Source organism: Pristiophorus japonicus, chromosome 6 (genome assembly GCF_044704955.1).
Source record: "Pristiophorus japonicus isolate sPriJap1 chromosome 6, sPriJap1.hap1, whole genome shotgun sequence".
Lineage (NCBI taxonomy): Eukaryota > Metazoa > Chordata > Chondrichthyes > Pristiophoridae > Pristiophorus > Pristiophorus japonicus.
The window spans coordinates 157347655-157368939 of record NC_091982.1 but is presented as its reverse complement, the minus strand read 5'-3'; the positions used below and the strand labels follow the sequence as shown (position 1 = coordinate 157368939).

Here is a 21285-nt window from a genome sequence, read left to right as displayed (position 1 = left end):
AGGTCCAGAACTACATACTTAAGGGTGGAAGATGCCTGTGCGTGGATTTTTTTTAACGTGTGGTGGCCGTTGTACACCAGCCACCACATGGGCTTGACAGAGCTAGGTCTTGATCCAGTGGCAAGGGTTAACCAAGACGACTGGAGACCAAGATTACATTCCAGATGTTGTCACTAGGTAAAGCCTGAAATGCCCGAGGTATACATATTCAAAATTCATTGTGACTTTCAGACACTGACGGCGCAGAGGATAAAGTGCTCTTCAGGTTGGGTTCCAATATGTCACACAACTCGTAAATGGTTTCTCCAGTGAAGTATATTCTCTGAAGGCACTGCTGTTGGGACAACTTGAGGTAGGAGTGCCTGGGTTGGTATATCCTCATGGGATTATACCGGAGAGCATTTTCCAAATGCCACTGGTGCTGCCTGATCTGCGATATTTGCTGTAGGAATGTGATGGTATCCCTCAGCCCTCCATATCTGCATGGTGAAAATCTGATGGTGTTTCTCCCCACCCACCAATATTTGTTTCAGAAATGTGATGCTATGCTTCTCATTATCTGCCAGTGAAAATATAATTGTGTCCCACCCACCCTGATATGTCCTTACTACACAGTATAAATGCACACAAGGCTCATGCTTGAAGGTCAGTCTGTAACCTGTCCTTTATTCCTTAGCAGTCAAGTGATGAAGGTGGGTGGAGCTTTCCCTTTTATACCTGAAGGTCCAGGTTAGGAGTGTCTCCCACTTAGTGGTCAGTGTTCTCACCGTGTACAACTTAGGTCAGTTTATACATGGGTTACAATGCTGGTTGAATACATGACATCACTTCCCCCCCAAAGTCTTATTGGGATCACAGGTTGAGTCTCTCTGGTGGTTTACGCTCCCTTGTAGAGCGCCTGAGTTGGGGCTCCGGTTGTTGGGCGCTGGCCTGAGTGTCTGCTGTTTGCAGTGCCTCAGGCCTGTCCGGACTGCCCACAGTGACTGGGCTCTCCTCCCTTTGGTTCCGGTGTTCGGTCACCTGTGGTGGAGTGAACTCTATATCGTATTCTTCCTCTGCTTCTTCTATGGGGTTGCTGAATCTCCTTTTTGTTTGATCCACATGTTTGCGGCAGATTTGTCCATTGGTAAGTTTAACTACCAGAATCCTATTTCCCTCTTTGGCAACCACAGTGCCTGCGAGCCATTTGGGCCCTGCAGCGTAGTTGAGGACAAAAACAGGATCATTTACATCAATACATCGCGCCCTCGCATTCCTGTCATGGTAGTGATATTGTGACTGGCGCCTGCTCTCGACAATTTCTTTCATGGTGGGGTGTATAAGGGATAATCGGGTTTTGAGCGTCCTTTTCATTAGTAGCTCTGTGGGTGGAACCCCTGTGAGCGAGTGTGGTCGGGATCTATAGGCCAACAGGAGGCGTGATAAGCGGGTTTGTAGGGAACCCCCTTGCAACCTGAGCATCCCCTGTTTGATTATCTGCACTGCTCGTTCTGCCTGGCCGTTTGAGGCCGGCTTGAACGATGCCGTTCTAACATGGTTAATTCCATTGCCTGCCATGAAGTCCTGGAATTCAGTGCTTGTGAAGCACGGGCCATTGTCGCTGACCAAGATGTCCGGTAGACCGTGGGCGGCGAACATTGCCCGTAGACTTTCTATCGTGGCAGAGGATGTGCTTGAATTTAAAATGTCACACTCAATCCATTTGGAGTAGGTGTCTACGACAACCAAAAACATTTTCCCCATGAAAGGACTTGCGTAGTCCACATGGATGCGTGACCAAGGCTTGGCGGGCCATGGCCAGGGACTAAGGGGGGCTTCCCTGGGTGCATGGCCCAGCTGGGCACACGTGTTGCACCTGCGAACACAAAGTTCCAGATCTGCGTCTATCCCTGGCCACCAAACGTGTGTCCTGGCAATTGCCTTCATCGTGACAATGCCCGGGTGCCCATTGTGGAGTTCTCTGATGAACACCTCTCTGCCCATCTGGGGCATGACTACGCGGTTTCCCCACAGTAGGCAATCGGCCTGAATCAAGAGTTCATCCTTGCGCCTGTGAAATGGTTTAAATTTCTCAGGGCATGCCCTGTACGTGGCTGCCCAGTCCCCATTCAAGACACATTTCTTGACTAGAGACAATAGCGGGTCTCTATTTGTCCAGACTTTAATCTGACGGGCTGTCACGGGTGAGCCTTCGCTTCCGAAAGCTTCAACAGCCATGACCATCTCAGCACCATGCTCGGTAGCCCCCTCAGTGTTGGCTAGTGGGAGACTGCTGAGTGCATCGGCGCAGTTTTTGGTGCCCGGTCTGTGCCGAATTGTGTAGTCATAGGCAGCTAACGTGAGTGCCCACCTCTGTATGCGGGCCGATGCATTTGCATTTATGGCCTTGTTGTCGGCCAAAAGGGACGTTAGGGGTTTGTGATCTGTCTCTAGCTCAAATTTCCTGCTAAACAGGTACTAGTGCATTTTCTTTACCGCATATACACATGCGAGCACCTCCTTTTCTACCATCCCGTAGCCCCTTTCTGCCTGGGACAGACTCCTGGAGGCATAAGCTACCGGCTGTAACTGACCCTTGGCAGTGACATGCTGCAACACACACCCGACACCATAGGACGACGCATCGCACGTTAACACAAGTTTCTTACATGGGTCATATAGCGTTAACAGATTGTTGGAACATAACAAATTGCGTGCTCTATTAAAAGCCCTTTCCTGGCTGTCCCCCCAGACCCATTCGCGACCTTTGCGTAGGAGCACGTGTAGCGGCTCTAGCAGCATGCTCAATTTGGGAAGAAAGTTACCAAAATAGTTCAGGAGCCCCAGGAACGAACGCAGCTCCGTCGTGTTACGGGGTCTGGGTGCTCTCTGGATCGCTTCCGTCTTGGATGCAGTAGAGTTGATCCCATCTGCTGCTACCCTCATCCCCAGCAATTCTACCTCTGGAGCTAGGAAGATGCACTTCGCCTTTTTCAGTCGCAGACCTACCCGGTCCAGTCTGCGTAGCACCTCCTCCAGGTTGTGGAGGTGTTCTTCAGTATTGTAACCTGTAATGAGGATGTCGTCCTGAAAAACTACCGTCCCTGGAATCGACTTGAGGAGGCTTTCCATATTTCGTTGGAAGATCGCGGCGGCCGAGCGAATCCCGAACGGACATCTGTTGTACTCAAACAACCCCTTGTGTGTCATGATGGTGGTCAGCTTCTTCGACTCACTCGCCAGCTCCTGGGTCATGTAAGCTGAGGTCAGGTCCAATTTTGAAAAAAGTTTGCCACCGGATAGCGTCGCAAAGAGGTCCTCCGCTCTCGGTAGCGGGTACTGGTCTTGGAGTGACACCCGATTGATGGTGGCCTTGTAATCGCCACATATCCTGACTGACCCATCCGCCTTGAGCACCGGCACAATCGGGCTCGCCCAGTTACTGAATTCGACTGGCGAGATGATGCCTTCCCTCAACAGGCGGTCCAATTCGTCTTCTATCTTTTCCCGCATCACGTATGGCACCGCTCTGGCCTTGTGGTGTACTGGTCTGGCGTCCGGGTTTATGTGAATCACTACCTTGGCCCCTCATGAAAGTGCCAATGCCAGGTTGAAATAATAAGTCAAATTTGTCCAGGACCTGTGAGCATGATACTCGCTCCACAGAGGAAATTGCATTGACATCGCCCCATTTCCAGTTCATGACAGCAAGCCAACTCCTCCCCAGTAGTGCGGGACCATCCCCCGGGACAATCCAGAGTGGCAATCTGTTCTCCGAATCTTTGTGGGTCACGACTACCGTGGCGCTGCCTAGCACCGGAATGATCTGCTTTGTGTAAGTCCGTAGCTGTGCGTCAATCGGCGATAATTTTGGCCTCCTGGCCTTGGATGCCCACAACTTTTCGAACTGTTTGATACCCATCAGGGACTGGCTGGCACCCGTGTCTAACTCCATTGATACTGGGATGCCGTTGAGGAGCACTTTCATCATTATCGGTGGCGTCCTGGTGTATGAACTGTATACGTGCTCCACATGAACTCGCTGAACTTCAGCTTCCAGCGATTTCCCCCAGAGTCCATTTCTGCAATTTCTGCAGGTACTTTGCTCATCTCTACAAACTCCGGCTGAATGTATGCCTCCATGCCTCCAGCATGAGTTGCGGTTTGAAACAAAAGGTCCCTTGCCAGTCGATCGTCCCTGACTGCCCCTGTTATTGTCCTTGAGTGCACCATTAACAGGTGTTGATGGCCCCATTACTGGCCGCATTGTCCCTTGCAATGGCGTGAATCGCTGTTCAGCTTGCCATTGTCTCTGTCGAACTCCCCTTCTGGGTTCGACTACATGTTGGGGCATGCCTGACTGCCCGTGTCTGCCTGGAGAACTGTGTGCTGCTTTAACAATGTTGAATCTCTGTCCCAACCATTCCTTAACACAGTACCTCTCGTCTGTTCTGCTAGTGGCCATGCTCGCATGGTTTAAATCCCAGTTTCTTGTCGCCATTGATACGTCCTTACTACACAGTATAAATGCACACGAGGCCCATGCTTGAGAGAAGGTCAGTCTGTGACCTGTCCTTTATTCCTTAGCACTCAAGTGATGAAGATGGGTGGAGCTTCCCCTTTTATACCTGAAGGTCCAGGTTAGGAGTGTCTCCCACCTAGTGGTCAGTGTTCTCACGGTGTACAACTTAGGTCAGTTTATACATGGGTTACAATGCTGGTTGAATACATGACACACCCCACCCCCATATCTGTTGGTGTGGATGCAGTGGTAGACCTCTGTCTCCATTTCCCATGGCTGCCTGCTACAATAATGCTCCAGAGGGCCCATTTGCCCCAATTTGTGGCAGTAGATTTGAGCATTCTTTAATTTCACTATTTTGAAAAATTCAATTTCTTAAGATTTCAATTTAAATCATGTGACCGAAATTGTCCCTTTCTCTAAAGCCCATGGCTGCCTGAAAGGGGCGGCCACGGGTCGGTGCAGACTGGCCGCCGAGTCCTCGTGGAGAGGCCGCTATTTTTGATATTGCCCTATTTCAGTTTTGGAGCGGTGTAGCGGACCGCTCCGCCCGTTTTCTTACTGCAGTGTGCACGCGCCGACCACTTACCGACCGACGGCGACTCCTGCCCGAAATTGCCCCGCGGGAAATTGTCCCTTTCAAAAATTGCCCCGCGTGAGTGGCACTGTCGCTGGTCGGTGCCCCGGACAGCTTTTTCTGTAGGTACGCTTTCTGTGGCCGGGCAGTGCGTCGCCCTTAAAGAGGTGGCGCTGCCGGTGGCTCCATTTTATTTTTTATTGTCGGCCGACTGCCGGGTCGGGCCGACAATTATGCTCGCGTGGTCGGCCAATAGGCAGCCTGGTGTCAGGCCACTGTCCTGGCCGAAACCCTCCCTGGTAGCCCAGTGTTTGCCACTAACGTGGCTGCAGAGTTCGCAGCGGCCCTCCCCTTTAGCTGAAGGGGAGGGATATTGTGATGCACCAGCGTGATGACGTCATCAGTGCACGCTGATGCCTTGGAGTATCGGCCACTCCGACCCGCCCCCATTCCGCCTCGATAATGAGGCCACTTCCACCCCACTTCAAAAAAAAACTATGAAGTGCTGAATTTCTCCGGATTGTCCGCCCCATGCTTTGGGGCGGATGGAACCCTTCGAGATCGGTAGGTGTGCCCCATTTCGGGTGGAGGGCAATTTCGACCGCACTGCAAAACAAAATGCAAGAAGAGCTCACATGATTCATAACTTATCCAGGCATGACATTAGAACTAAAGGGATCATTTTATATTGCTGCTTCTATCCGAGTTAAAAGCAGGAAACATACTCTATTGTCACAGTGGCAGGCTGGTTGGATCGCGGAATATATCTTTCATGAAGTCAAGGGTTTCGAAACAGAAGTGTTTAGAGCCTCTTATCTCCGCATTAAATCTTTGTTGGGATTCGTTGCCAGGCTAATACCACTGAAAACGTCGGGACCGAAATGGTACTGTGTAATTCCCCTGCCTGAAAGTCGATACTTGTTACATCGTCACAGCAAGGCTTTGTGGAGAAGATCTTTTTTAAGATGGATGCCACCGGCTCTATTTCAAGCAGGTGTGCGACAAAGCGCTGGCGATTTACCGCTGGTCAGCATAATCTACACCTTTAAAGCGTGCCCCCCACTGCCCTCCCCACCTGTGACTGTGCTTATCAGGGGCATTAAGTAGCATGAACATCTTGGTACCTGTTGTGCACTTTATTTGCTCAGTTACTATGACAGAGATAGCCTTGCCTGCTTATTCAGTGCTAAAGACAATGGCGTTATCACTTAATTTCCCAATCAGTCAATAGCAGCAATATTTACTGAAACAGCTCCATTTCCATCCAGGAGATGATTGACTGCAGAGAGGTTTACTTATCAGCGACTCCACTTCCAAACGCACTTACCATCAGCCCGGCTCAGTCAGGTAAGTGAAAATCTGAATTTATTTTATGTACAGTTAATGCATGGTTGCACTGGCTGGAAACATTACACGTTTAATGGACTTTGCTTTTTTTTTGATCTTACTAATCAAAAGGGAAAGAGTTGCGAATCTGGAAATGATGGCCCAACCTTTGTATATGGTACGCTAGCTGAGAATGAGAAAGCAGGAGGTGATGTGGGACCTGGGGAGAGGAGGGGCTGTGCGTTCTGGAGGGCTCGGCTCTTCACTCTTACCATCTAGACCCCTCCCGCACTCTTACTGTCTAGACCCCTCCCGCACTCTTATCATCTAGTCCCCTCCCACACTCTCACCATCTAGTCCCCTCCCGCACTCTTACCATCTAGTCCCCTCCTGCCCTCTTACCTGTCATGTATTCTACTGTCATTGTAATCCACGAAAAACTGACCTAAGTTGTACACCGTGAGAACACTGACCACTAGGTGGTGAACTTGTGGGAGACACTCCTAACCTGGACTTTCAGGTATAAAAGGGGAAGCTCCACCCATCTTCTCCACTTCAGTGCTGGCAAATAAAGGTTACTGATCACAGAGTGACCTTCTCTCTAGTATGGGCCTCGTGTGCATTTGTACTGTATAGTAAGGACGTATTAATACCATCTCGTCCCCTCCCACACTCTTACCGCCTAAACCCCTCCCGTACTCTGGCTGCCTAGTCCCTTCCTGCCTTCAGTCCTGCCAAAGGCTGCTCAACAGTTGAGATGTTGTTGAGCCTTTCAAAGCTTCCGGAATGTCGGCCCCCTCGTGGGACTCAGACCTTGAACTGTACTCTTCCCCTTAACTTTGACTTGCAGGTAATTTTCCACTTGTGCGCTCCCTGCACATCTGTCTGTGTGTGTAATTGTAATGATGAGCTGACATTGGAGAAATGGTGTTGGAGCAAAACCTGTTTCTAACCATTCGGGTGAAAACTGCACCTATATTGGAGAATGGCCCTTCACTTGTGTATTCACTCACTCAGTCACTCATTCCACCGACAACCAATCCCCCCCTCCCCCAAACCCCTGCAGCTCCTTTCCAGGAGCTCAAGTTACGACAAAGGAATCCATTTTAAATATTGTACTATTCAAATAAACAAGATACAGCAACACAAACTCGTGAAACGTCCCAAGGTGCTTCACAGGAGAGTTATCAAACAATTTGACCCTGAGACATATAAGAAGATATTAGGACAGGTGATCAAAAGCTTGGCCAAAGAGGTAGGTTTTAAGGAGCGTCTTACAGGACAGCAGGATAGGGAGGCGGAGAGGTTTAAGGAGGGAGTCCCAGAGCTTAGGGCCCAATTTAGAAATATCATATCATTTGAAACAGGACAGATCTTTTCAAAACTTCTGCTTAAAAAATTCTAGATAATCAAGAAAAGCAAAATCCAGAGAAATTAGAAAATGATAAATTTCCAGAAAATATTTTTAAAATTACAATGAATTATTGAGCTGATAACAGTAAATGATAGATAAATACTTATCAAATATCTGCAAAATGAAAACATGTAAAATATAAATTTAAAGAACCAGAACACAGAAACACCATCACCCCTAAATTGTGGCGAGTTTCTGATTTTAAAACATAACCATTTAGAACCATAGAAACATAGAAACTTAAGGCGCAGAAGGAGGCCATTTCGGCCCATCGTGTCCGCGCCAGCCAACAAACAGCCGCTCAGCCCTCGGTCAGCAGCTCTAAAGGTTACATATAAACTTATGAACAATGACGGAAAGGCAAAGAGCACTTCCGTCATTGTTCATAGGTTTATATGTAACCTTTATATAATTATTTATATAATTAAGTGTTGTGAATAACATGAATCACACTTTATATCTGTCACAGTTTAAATCGGATACATTTTAAAGGAATCACATTTTAAATCTTTCTGTTTAATTATAAATGAAAAATATCTGTTTGTCACACCCATCGCTGCATTTACATGCACACCGATTTCTGACAGATGCAATTCCTGGCACCATATCCAGCCTGAAACAAACATTTCCATGTGGAACCCCCAACAAATATTGCCATACTCCCAAGTACTAATGTTTCCCACATTACAACTGTGACTACACTTCAAAAGGACTTAATTTGCTGTAAACTGGTTTGAAACATAGAAACATAGAAAATAGGTGCAGGAGTAGGCCATTCGGCCCATTGAGCCTGCATCACCATTCAATAAGATCATGGCTGATCATTCCCTCAGTACCCCTTTCCTGCTTTCTCTCCATACCCCTTGATCCCTTTAGCCGTAAGGGCCATATCTAACTCCCTCTTGAATATATCTAACGAACTGGCCTCAACAACTTTCTGCGGTAGAGAATTCCACAGGTTCACAACTCTCTGAGTGAAGAGGTTTCTCCTCATCTCAGTCCTAAATGGCCTACCCTTTATCCGAAGACTGTGTCCCCTGGTTCTGGACTTCCCCATCATCAGGAACATTCTTCCCGCATCTAACCTGTCCAGTCCCTTCAGAATCTTGTAAGTTTCTATGAGATCCCCTCTCATCCTTCTAAACTCCAGTGTATAAAGGCCTAGTTGATCCAGTCTCTCCTCATATGTCAGTCCCGCCATCCCGGGAATCAGTCTGGTGAACCTTTGCTGCACTCCCTCAATAGCAAGAACATCCTTCCTCAGATTAGGAGACCAAAACTAATCACAATATTCCAGGTGAGGCCTCACCAAGGCCCTGTACAACTGCAGTAAGACCTCCCTGCTCCTATACTCAAATCCCCTAGCTATGAAGGCCAACATACCATTTGCCTTCTTCACCGCCTGCTGTACCTGCATGCCAACTTTCAATGACTGATGAACCACGACACACAGGTCTTGTTGCACCTCCCCCTTTCCTAATCTGCTACCATTCAGATAATATTCTGCTTTCGTGTTTTTGCATCCAAAGTGGATAACCTCACATTTATCCACATTATACTGCATCTGCCATGCATTTGCCCACTCATCTAACCTGTCCAAGTCACCCTGCAGCCTCTTAGCGTCCTCCTCACAGCTCAGTCCGCCACCCAGTTTAGTGTCATCTGCAAACCTGGAGATATTACACTCAATTCTTTCATCCAAAACATTAATGTATATTGTAAAGAGCTGGGGTCCCAGCACTGAGCCCTGCGGCACTCCACTAGTCACTGCCTGCCATTCTGAAAAGGACCCGTTTATCCCGACTCTCTGCTTCCTGTCTGCCAACCAGTTCTCTATTCACGTCAGTACATTACCTCCATTACCATGTGCTTTGATTTTGCACACCAATCTCTTGTGTGGGACCTTGACAAAAGCCTTTTGAAAGTCCAAATACAACACATCCACTGGTTCTCCCTTGTCCACTCTACTAGTTACATCCTCAAAAAATTCCAGAAGGTTTGTCAAGCATGATTTCCCGTTCATAAATCCATGCTGACTTGGACTGCTTTCCAAATGCGCTGCTATTTCATCTTTAATAATTGATTCCAACATTTTCCCCACTACTGATGTCAGGCTAACCGGTCTATAATTTCCCGTTTTCACTCTCCCTCCTTTTTTAAATAGTGGTGTTACATTAGCTACCCTCCAATCCATAAGAACTGATCCAGAGTAGATAGACTGTTGGAAAATGATCACCAATACATCCACTATTTCTGTGGCCACTTCCTTAAGTACTCTGTGATGCAGACTATGAGGCCCCGGGGATTTATCGGCCTTCAATCCCATCAATTTCCCTAACACAATTTCCTGCTTTATAAGAATATCCTTCAGTTCCTCCTTCTCACTAGACCCTCGGTCCCCTAGTATTTCCGGAAGGTTATTTCTGTCTTCCTTCGTGAAAACAGAACCAAAGTATTTGTTTAACTAGTCCGCCATTTCTTTGTTCCCCATTATAAATTCACCTGAATCTGACTGCAAGGGACCTACGTTTGTTTCCACTAATCTTTTTCTCTTTACATATCTATAGAAGCTTTTGCAGTCAGTTTTTATGTTCCCAGCAAGCTTCCTCTCATATTCTATTTTCCCCCTCTTAATTAAACCCTTTGTACACCTCTGCTGTATTACAAAAGTCTCACAGTCCTCAGGTTTGCTGCTTTTTCTGGCCTATTTATATGCCTCTTCCTTGGATTTAACACGATCCTTAATTTCCCTTGTTAGCCACGGTTGAGCCACCTTCCCCGTTTTATTTTTACTCCAGACAGGGAGGTACAATTTTTGAAGTTCATCCATGTGATCTTTAAATGTTTGCCATTGCCTATCCACCGTCAACCCTTTAAGTATCACTCGCCAGTCTATTCTAGCCAATTCACGTCTCATACCATCAAAGTTACCGTTCCCCAAGTTCAGGACCCTAGTCTCTGAATTAACTGTGTCACTCTCCATCTTAATAAAGAATTCTACCATATTATGGTCACTCTTCCCCAAGGGGCCTCGCACAACCAGATTGTTAATTAGTCCTTTCTCATTGCACATCACCCAGTCTAGGATGGCCAGCCCTCTAGTTGGTTCATCAACATATTGGTCTAGAAAACCATCCCTAATACACTCCAGGAAATCCTCCTCCACCGCATTGCTACCAGTTAGCCCAGTCAATATGTAGATTAAAGTCGCCCATGATAACTGCTGTACCTTTATTGCACACATCACTAATTTCTTGTTTGATGCTATCCTCATCCTCATTACTACTGTTTGGAGCATCCTGAGACCATTAATTGTGCAATATAAATGCAAATCTTTCTTTTCTTTTTTCTTGCAAATATTGGTAAATTCCGCAGAACCTCCCATTGCAAATATTGACACATTCCGAGCACCTCCTGAAAATATTGACACACTCCTGACACCCCCTGAAAATATTGACACACTCCCGACACCCCCTGAAAATATTGACACACTCCCGACACCCCCTGAAGATATTGATACACCCCTGAGGACCACTTGGAAATATTGTATTCAGCGTCAGCAAATCGAGGGGCCTGTCTAAGCCTCGGTGCCAGTGATTTTTCCGCCAAAAAACTCCCTCACCTCCAAATTGCTGGTGTGGGTATTTAAGTCACGACAGCCAGTGCGAGATCTGCATGTCACCCCTTCATCAAACAGTGAGCTCCTATTGACTGATGTCTTAGAAGTAGGAGTGCAGGCTGAGTTATTCATTAGGTCTGACCTTGTTCCCCTCTCGATCTGCTAACGTTGGAGAAAATCCATGCTATTTACTAAAACTGCCACCTTGGTTGGACCTGGTGGAAGATGCTCAGCAAGAGCTTGACATTCAGGGGCCTGTTGTGTGCCTGCTGTTAGCACCACCAGGAGGTGGTAACGGGGCGCAAAAGGTTATTCGCCTGGACGTAGAAAGAACAGTGCCCCCGTGGAATTGGGTGGGGGTTTCGCGGAAACGTCCCGGTTGGCTGTGCCCGGTGATGATGACATCATTGCCATGCGTGGTGCCCCGTACCTACCCCGGATGTGTACTTCGGCCGTGGACAATCACTTACCGCCTGCTGGTGACAACGACAGCTTCAGCTGTCGAGTTGGAGTCAGGACTCAGATGGAGGAGCACTATTTAAAGGCACCATCTTGAAAAACAATTTCTGTCGGCCATTACGCTTTGCAGCTTGTGAACACATAGGCAGAGTGGCTGGTCAACAGATTGCAGCAATTTTGACTTCAAGGACTGTTCTGCCTCCTAACTATTCCCCTTGTATCATTGATGGTAGATTTGAAATCACAATATTTATCTTGTTTCATGAGGGCTGTGTTGGCACTGGATCTCCTGCTCCAGTGTCACTGTCGGAGGCTACTTAGGCAATGACAAAGGCGGAGACAAATACAGAGAGAAAGGCAGGGAGAAGCACATGGAGCAAAACAGGGAGAGACACAGGGGGAAAGGCAGCAAGATGTGGCCAGAGGGAGAAAGCTCAACAGGGCTGGCAACAGGAGACCTTACCCTCCCAGGGTATTCCAGCAGCAGTTCTCCTATTTGATTGAGGAACAGTGTGTTCAAAGGCTGTGCTACAGCAAGGACGTGGTCACAGAGCTCTACCATCTGCTGCAACCAGACCTCGAACCTCTGACCAGGGTCTGGACGGCTCTCTCAGTGGAAGTCAAGGTCACCATTGCGCTCACTTTCCAAGCCAATGGATCCTTCCGGGGAGATACAGGAGGCATCTCCAACATTTCCCAGTTTGCCATCTATTGCTCCATCCGCGAGGTCACAGATGCTCTGTACAGAAGGAGAAGGGACTACATTTCCTTCCCCATGACCAGAGAGAAGCAGCCCGAACATGCATGTGTTTTTTTCAGGATAGTGGGCTTCCCCATGGTGCAGGGCATCATTGACTGCAGCCACATCACTTTGCAGGCACTGCAGCATAATCCTGAGGTTTTCCATAACTGCAAAGGCTACCATTCACTGAATGTGCAGCTGGTGTGCGACCACACACACAGAATCCTCGCTGTGAATGCCCACTATCCTGGCAGCAGCCACAATGCCTTCATCCTGCGCCAGATCAATGTGCCAGCTCTCTTCCAGCCACCACATCAACTCTCGGCTGGTTGCTCGGAGACAAGGGCTATCTGCTCTCCACCTGGCTCATGAACCCCCTCTGCTAACCAAACACTCCTGCCCAACACTCATACAATGAGAGCCATGCCGCCACCAGGAACATCATTGTGCAGACAATCGGAGTGCTGAAGCAACAGTTCTGCTGCCTTGGTTGCTCGGGAGGTGTCCTCCAGTACTCGCCTGAGCGGGTGTCCCTATTCGTCGTCGTCATCTGCTGTATGCTGCACAACCTTGCCATCATGAGGGCGCTGACATTGCCACCAGGCATAGCCGCATCACCTGAGGAGGAGGAGGATGATGATGAGGAGGAGCAGGAGGAGGAACATCAGCGACAGAGCAGGCAGCCAGTTAATTGCAATTCTGCAAGGGCAGTCCCCGACAGTCTCATCAGAATTTGGTTTCAATGAATTCCATCCCACTTCCCGGTTTCTCTGGAAGTCCCCATCACCACATCCATTTTCCCTTCCATACCAAGCCCCAAAACTGAACTGAAACACAACAGCAAAGATTAAACATTCCAATCCGAACTTATATCACACCAATAAACGCTTTCATAATGTATTCAATAATCACCTTTGTGCATTTCCTTATATCCCTTCTTTGCTTTAACTATTCTAATATTCCTTCGCAGTGTGTCCCCTGTGGCTGCAGCATGGCTGGTGGAGGGCTGCTGTGTGTCAGGGCCAGAGGCTAAAGATGCCCTCGACCAGCTCTGGGCCTGGAAGGCCCGGCTGTAGGCTGCACCACCTCAGGCTGGGCGGCGGCAGTCTGGGCTGGCTGGGTGACAGGCAGCGACAAGGGCAATGGCAGAGTGGCAGTGGTAGGATCAGGAATGCTGTCATCCTGAGAGAAAAATAAAATAAATACATTCAGAGGATAACTAAAGAAAGAGTAGGTAATAAAGGTAATCTGTGTGTGGAGGTAGAAGACATGAGTATGGTTCTTAATGAATACTTTACGTCTGTTTTCACAAAAGAGAGGGGCGAGGCAGACACTGCCATCGGAAGAGTGTGAAATATTAGATGAAATAACCATAGTGAGATAGGAAGTATTAAAGGGTTTAGCAGCTTTGAAAGTGGATAAATCCCCAGGTCCGGATGAAATGTATCCCAGGCTGTTAAGAGAAGCAAAAGAGGAAACAGCAGAGGCTCTGACCATCATTTTCCAATCCTCTCTGGCTACAGGTGTGGTGCCGGCGGACTGCAGGACTATGAACATGGTACCTTTGTTTAAAAGGGGAGAAAGGGACAGACCGAGTAATTACAGACCAGTCAGCCTAACCTCGGTGGTGGGAAAATTATTGGAGGCAATTCTGAGGGACAGAATAAATCTTCATTCAGAAGACACGGATTAATCAAGGACAGTCAGCATGGATTTGTTAAGGGAAGGTCTGACTAACTTGATTGAATTTTTTCAGGAGGTAACAAGGAGGGTCGATGAGGGTAGTGTGTTTGATGTAGTCTATATGGATTTTAGCAATGCTTTTGATAAAGTCCCACATAGCAGACTGGTCACGAAAGTAAAAGCCCATGGGATCCAGGGCAAGGTGGCAAGTTGGATCCAAAATTGGCTCAGAGGCAAGAAGCAAAGGGTAATGGTTGATGGGTGTTTTTGTGACTGGAAGGCTGTTTCTAGTGGGGTTCTGCAGGGCTCAGTACTAGGGCCATTGCTTTTTGTGGTATCTATCAATGATTTAGACTTGAATGTAGGGGGTATGATTAAGAAATTTGCAGATGATATACAAATTGGCCATGTGTGGTTGATAATGAAGCAGAAAGCTGTAGACTGCAGGAAGATATCAATGAACTGGTCAGGTGGGCAGAACAGTGGCAAATGGAATTCAATCCGGAGAAGTGTGAGGTAATGCATTTGGAGAGGGCTAACAAGGCAAGGGAATACACAATAAATGGTACGACACTGAGAAGTGTAGAGGAACAAAGTGTCCTTGGAGTGCAGGCCCACAGATCCCTTAAGGTAGCAGGTCAGGTAGCATACGGAATGCTTGTCTTTATTAGCCGAGGCATAGAATACAAGAGCAGGGAGGTCATGCTTGAACTGTATAAAACACGAGTTAGGCCACAGCTAGATTACTGCATGCAGTTCTGGTCACATTACAGGAAAGATGTGATTGCACTAGAGAGGGTACAGAGGAGATTTGAGGATGTTGCCTGGACTGGAGAATTTTAGCTATGAGGAAAGATTAGATAGGCTGGGTTTGTTTTCTTTGGAACAGAGGAGGCTGAGGGGAGAACTTATTGAGGTGTGTAAAATTATGAGCGGCCTAGATAGAGTGGATAGCAAGGGCCTATTTCCCTTAGCAGAGGGGTCAACAACAGGGGGCATAGCTTTAAAGTAATTGGTCGGAGGTTTAGAGGATATGAGGGAAATGTTTTTCACCAAGAGGGTGGTGGGGGTCTGGAACTCATTGCCTGAAAGGGTGGTAGAGGCAGAAACCCTCACCACATTCAACAAGTACTTGGATATGCACTTGAAGTGCCGTAACCCACAGGGCTACGGACCAAGAACTGGAAAGTGGGATTAGGCTGGATAGCTCTTTGTTGGTCGGCGTGGAAACGATGGGCTGAAATGGCCTCCTTCTGTGCTGTAAATTTCTATGATTCTATGAGGACAGCTGGTTCTTGTTCCACTGATCCAGTGCTACTCCCCTGGAACAACACCTCAGCATCCCCACCAATCTGCTGGAGCACAGTTTGGTGGGCTGCTGCAATGTGTGATCCCCAGCCGACTGTGGACCCAGCAGCGATAGCAGCAGTCAGCCCAGATGTGGCATCCAGCTGAGACTGCGTGAGAGCAGTATGAGACTCAATGACAGCTCTCACTGACTGCACTACAGCACCCAGACTTGCGCGGCATCAAGCTGAGACTGCACGAGAGCAGTCTGAGTTTCCATGTCACCAACCATTGTCTGCATTACAGCACTAAGACATTTAATTGCTTCTGCCTGTGCTGCAATGGAAGCTGCCACGTTGCCCATGACACGTGTTGTGAGGTCTGGATCTTCATGGTCTCTCTGGGAGTCCACCATCGTCTGCAGACCGGCAATGATGGGCTCCATGGTGTGCACAAAGCTCTGTGCAATGTTGGACTCCTCCACGCTCCTTACCACTGCCAAGTGGCTCTCGGGCACCCTGGCCATTGCACCAATGATGTCAGAGTGCATGGCCATCACCCTTTGTGTGAATGCCTTCCCATCTAGGTCCTCATCTGAGTCCTGTGCAGCAGAACACACGGCAAACTTACCCTCCGGGGAGCTGGCTCCTGAGGTTCCCTTTCTGCTTAGCCTTGCTGCAGCCCGCTGGTGCATCACCCAGTGCCGACCCCTCTACTAGCCTAACCTATAATGAACGCGTAGTGCCAGTATCTGAACTGGTGCCTGCAGGTGAGAGAAGCAATGACGAAGTGCTCAGCTCCTCCTCCTCCTGCTCTTCCTCTCCCTCCAGAATCTCTTGTGGCGGGAGTGGGTGGCTTAGGTGCAGCCTGGTTATCTAAAAGCATGAATGGCTCAGGGCTCGCAGTGGGGCAGGAATGGAGCAAGGAATGCAGACAGTAGCAGGAGCTGGAAAGTGATAAAGCCTTATGGTGTGGGGGTGGGGGAGGGTGGTTAAGAGGTATGAGAGAAGGAAAGGAGATTGGAAAGTGATAAAGCACCACCTGCGGGCCAATGAGCCACAGTACTCACTCCTCAAGATCAGTCAATGGCCGTAGTTCAGGTTCCCCTCCAGTCCACAGCTGCTCTCTTCTGTTATGTGCTATCTTGGTCTGCAAAAGAAAGGAACTTGTGTGAGTAAGAGTCCAGCTATGTATGTGGAAGATATGCCTGATGTGGTTGAATAACTGTGAATGTAGGCAAGTCATGAGATGAGGATGTGTGTGTGAGTATCTGCAGATGCTTGGTGGTTGAGTGGTGGGGAAGTGGTGGTTTGCTCAGTGTGCACAGACAGAGGTTGAGAGACTGGTATGGAGGTGGGGGAGTGTTGGTTTGCTCAGTGTGCACAGACAGAGGTTGAGAGACTGGTATGGAGGTGGGGGAGTGTTGGTTTGCTCAGTGTGCACAGACAGAGGTTGAGAGACTGGTATGGAGGTGGGGGAGTGTTGGTTTGCTCAGTGTGCACAGACAGAGGTTGAGAGGCTGGTATGGAGGAGGTGTGGAAGCTTGTACTCACCTTCACCACTGACATCGATCGTTGAATTCTTTGTTGCACTGGGTGAGGCTTCTCTGCATCTGTGGCTGACACCTCCCAGGCCATCTCTTGCCACACGGCCCGGAAAACCTCCAGTGATGGCCTCCTTCCCGATGCAGGGAACAGCGACTCCCTCGTCTCCAGTGCCGCCACCAATGCCTCCAGAGCTACATTGGTGAATCTTGTAGCCTTCTCCCTTGAAGTGGGATTGCCAGCAGCCATTTCACAAGCTTCCCCAGCTCCAGAGATGAATGACTGAAGTGTAGCAATGCTGAAAATGAGCAGCAGCAGGTTGAAACGACCTCCCCTTTAAGAACTAGATTGAGCTGGAGTCAAGGATTGAGGCTGATTGCTGGATGGAACTCAGCTGAAATTGGGTAAGTGGCTGCGAATAGCTCCTCTGCAGCGTCTAGCTGAGGTCATTAGCATCTCATTTACCGCCCCCTTCACTCCTGGGCGGAAGTGGCGAATTTCACACAATTTGGCAAGGCATTTCGCCGGGCACTAAATTTTCTAAAAGTAAATACTTACCGACCCAAACGGGAGCTGCTAAATTTCGTCACCCCAATATCAGTAACTTAGGAACAGAAAGAGGCCATTCAACCCCTCAAGCCTGTGCTGCCATTCAATCAGATCATGTACTTCAACCCCATTTACCCACCATTGCTCCATATCGCTTGACAACCTGACCTAACAAAAATATCGCAATCTCAGTAACCTCTTCCTCATATATATCACCAACAGATTCATCATCACACTTTTTAAATATGAATCAACTGAAATGGGTATAAAAGCAAAATACTGCCGATGCTGGCATCTGAAATTAAAACAGAGAATGCTGGAAATCTCAGCGGGTTGGGCAGCACCTTTAGAGAGAAAAACCAAATTAACATTTCGGGTCGACGACCCTTTGTCAGAACTGCCGAATGTTCGAAAAGGGCACATTCTTAAACACTGAATGGGGGAGGGGAAGAAAGAACACAAGGGAAGGTCTGTGATAGGGTGGAAGGAAGGAGAGATTAGAGAGACAAAAGGGATGATGGGCCGAATTGGAATGGTAATGATAGAGGTTAGAAAAAGGTTAATCTGGATAGGGTGTGAATGGCGTAATAATGACCAGCTGCCATTGGAGAGAAAGAGAAAAAAAAAAGCAGGAAAAAGAAAAAAAGACATAAGATAGGGGTGGTCGGGGGGGGGGGGGGGGGGGTGGTCGGGGGGTGGAAGGGAGCCCAAATGGCCAGAAGTTACGCTCTGAAATTGTTGAACTCAATGTTGAGTCCAGATGGCTGTAAAGTGCCTAAACGAAAGATGAGGTGCTATTCCTCGAGCTTACGTTGAGCTTCATTGGAACAGTGTAGGAGACCGAGGATGGAGATATCAGAGTGGGAGTGGAGTGGAGAATTAAAATGACAGGCAAACACTGCCCTTTTACCTCCTCCCTTCCCACTATGCAGGGCCCCAAATGCTCCTTCCAGGTGAAACAGCGATTTACTTGTACTTCTTTCAATTTAGTATACTGTATTCACTGCTCACGATGTGGTCTCCTCTACATTGGGGAGACTAAGCGCAGATTGGGTGACCGCTTTGTTGAACACCTCTGTTCAGTCCGTAAGTGTGACCCTGAGTCTCCGGTTGCCTGTCATTTTAATTCTCCGCTCCATTCCCACTCTGATATCTCCATCCTCGGCCTCCTACTCTGTTCTAATGAAGCTCAACGTAAGCTCAAGGAACAGCACCCCATCTTTCGATTAAGCACTTTACAGCCTTATGGACTCAACATCGAGTTCAACAATTTCAGAGCATAATGTCTGGCCATCTTGGGCTCCCTCCCCCCCGCCCTCATCTTATGTTTTTTTTCTTCTTTTTTTTTCTCTTTGACTCTAATAGCAGCTGGTCATTATTCCGCCATTCACACCCTATCCAGATTAACCTTTTTCTAACCTCTATCATTACCATTTCAATTCGGCCCATCATCCCTTTTGTCTCTCTAATCTCTCCTGCCTTCCACCCTATCACAGACCTTCCGTTTTTTCCCCTCCCCCTTTCAGTGTTTTAGAATATGCCCTTTTCGAACATTCTCCAGTTCTGACGAAGGGTCGTCGACCCGAAATGTTAACTTTGTTTTTCTCTCCACAAATGCTGCCTGACCCGCTGAGATTTCCAGCATTCTCTGTTTTTACAACTGAAATGGGTGTTGGACAAGGTGATGTTGGAGGCAATTCTCATGATACTGTTTGATTTTGGAAGCCATATGGGTGTGAAAATCTCTCTTTAAAATTCCCACAAGAATAAGGGCTTGATAGCATTTTGTGCCAACTTTGCTGTTACATTTCAATCAAAATGTTCATAATATCAATGTTTATTTACAGAACTCAAAAGACACGAATCAATCGTCAAATAAATCCCTCAAGCCTGCTGATCTAGGACGGGATTAAAGCTGGATATCGATTGGCTCATTAAACTATTGACATGTCCCTTTAACTGTACCATTGCGACTGGATGACGTTTACTTTCGTGACTCAGATCTCAAATCCAAGGAAAAGTACATCAACTGTCAGCGACTGGAAAGTGTGCAGAAGATCACTGTGTCAACAGCAAGCTGAGAGGTTGTCATTTCTGAATGCTGGTACCATTCGACTGGAAGCACAATGACTTTTCTTGGGGTCAATGTTTCCCATTTTAGAGTGACCTTGTCAGCCATTGTGCTTTCCAATGCTGCCAACAGTAGTGAGAACTGCAGCGATTCACTGAAAGGCATCCCTTACCAGCACTTAAATTTGTTGCTGATATCTATCGCTCTGTGCCTCACAGGCACATTGTCGGCCAACCCACTGCTCCTGGTGCTAATTTTGTTAAAAACAAGGTTTCGCCAGGAGACGAGGTATCTGCTTCTGGCCAACATAATGGTCTCCGACCTTATTTTCCTCCTATTTAACAGCTTTATAGCTATTAGCAATGCAGCGCAGCAGTGCATGCCCAAGCTCCTTTGTGATGCCGCACTGATTGGGCTGACCATAGCCTACGCCAGCAGTGTCATTACCATCACCATCATGGCCATTGATACCTACGTGGCGGTTAGCTTGCCGCTGCGCTACATGTCACTCGTACCCCCGTCACGGACCATCAAACTTATAATGGTCATTTGGATTCTGGCATCAATGTATTCGTTCTCCCTCTTAACGGTGATTCTGGCCAGGCAGCCGGCCCTCTCTCGCCAGCAAAAGCTGTGCATCATGCTGCTGACCCTGGATTCGGCTCATTTCGGCTATCAGCTGACATTAGGCGTCCACATCTTCCTCGTGGGCAGTACTCTGGCATGCTTGTCGCTGGTACTGTCCTGCTACATTATGCTGTACTACAAAACCAGGAGTTCGGGGATCTGGAACAGTGTCCACTCCAGGGCAAGAATGACCCTGCTGATACACGGGATCGTGCTCTTCTTGTACTTCGTTCCTGGTTTGTTTATTGGCATCACAATACTGTTTGACGGCATGCACCTCATCAACAACAGCACCAGACTGTGGCTCAACACCATCAACAGTCACGTTTTCACCATGCTCCCACGGCTGCTATGCCCTTTCCTTTATGGGTTGAGGTACAGAGAACTAGCAGGGACAGTCAAGAGTCTATTCATTGTGAGAAGGCATCGCGTACATTCAATCAACACATAGGGGTCCAAAATTTCTAGAGGGTGTAGTTTGTATTTATTAAAAAAAAACATTTTGGGGATTATGGGCTCGCTGGCAAGGCTGGCATTATTGCCCATCCCTACTTGACCTTGAGAAGGTGGTGGTGAGCCGCCTTCTTGAACCGCTGCAGTCCGTGTGGTGAAGGTACTCCCACAACCCTGTTATAAGAGCATAAGAAATAGGAACAGGAGTAGGCCATACGGCCCCTCGAGCCTGCTCCGTCATGGCTGATCTGATCATGGACTCAGCTCCACTTCCCCGCCCACTCCCCATAACCCCATATCGTTTAAGAAACTGTCTATTTCTGTCTTAAATTTATTGAATGTTCCAGCTTCCACAGCTCTCTGAGGCAGCAAATTCCACAGATTTACAACCCTCAGAGAAGAAATTTCTTCTCATCTCAGTTTTAAATGGGCG

The 21285-nt window shown here is 47.9% G+C and overlaps 1 protein-coding gene across 1 annotated transcript; it reads left to right on the top strand.

The window, feature by feature from the left end:
• Window positions 1-19827: 19827 nt before the first annotated feature.
• On the top strand, window positions 19828-20850 carry LOC139266207 (probable G-protein coupled receptor 148). Its single transcript, XM_070884037.1, has one exon. The coding sequence runs from the start codon at window positions 19828-19830 to the stop codon at window positions 20848-20850; it is 1023 nt and encodes a 340-aa protein (XP_070740138.1).
• The last annotated feature ends 435 nt before the right edge of the window (window positions 20851-21285 follow it).

What these genes read in the sequence shown, in the direction of transcription:
- LOC139266207 (XM_070884037.1), top strand. Translation starts at nt 19,828, where the DNA reads ATGACTTTTCTTGGGGTCAATGTTTCCCATTTTAGAGTGACCTTGTCA.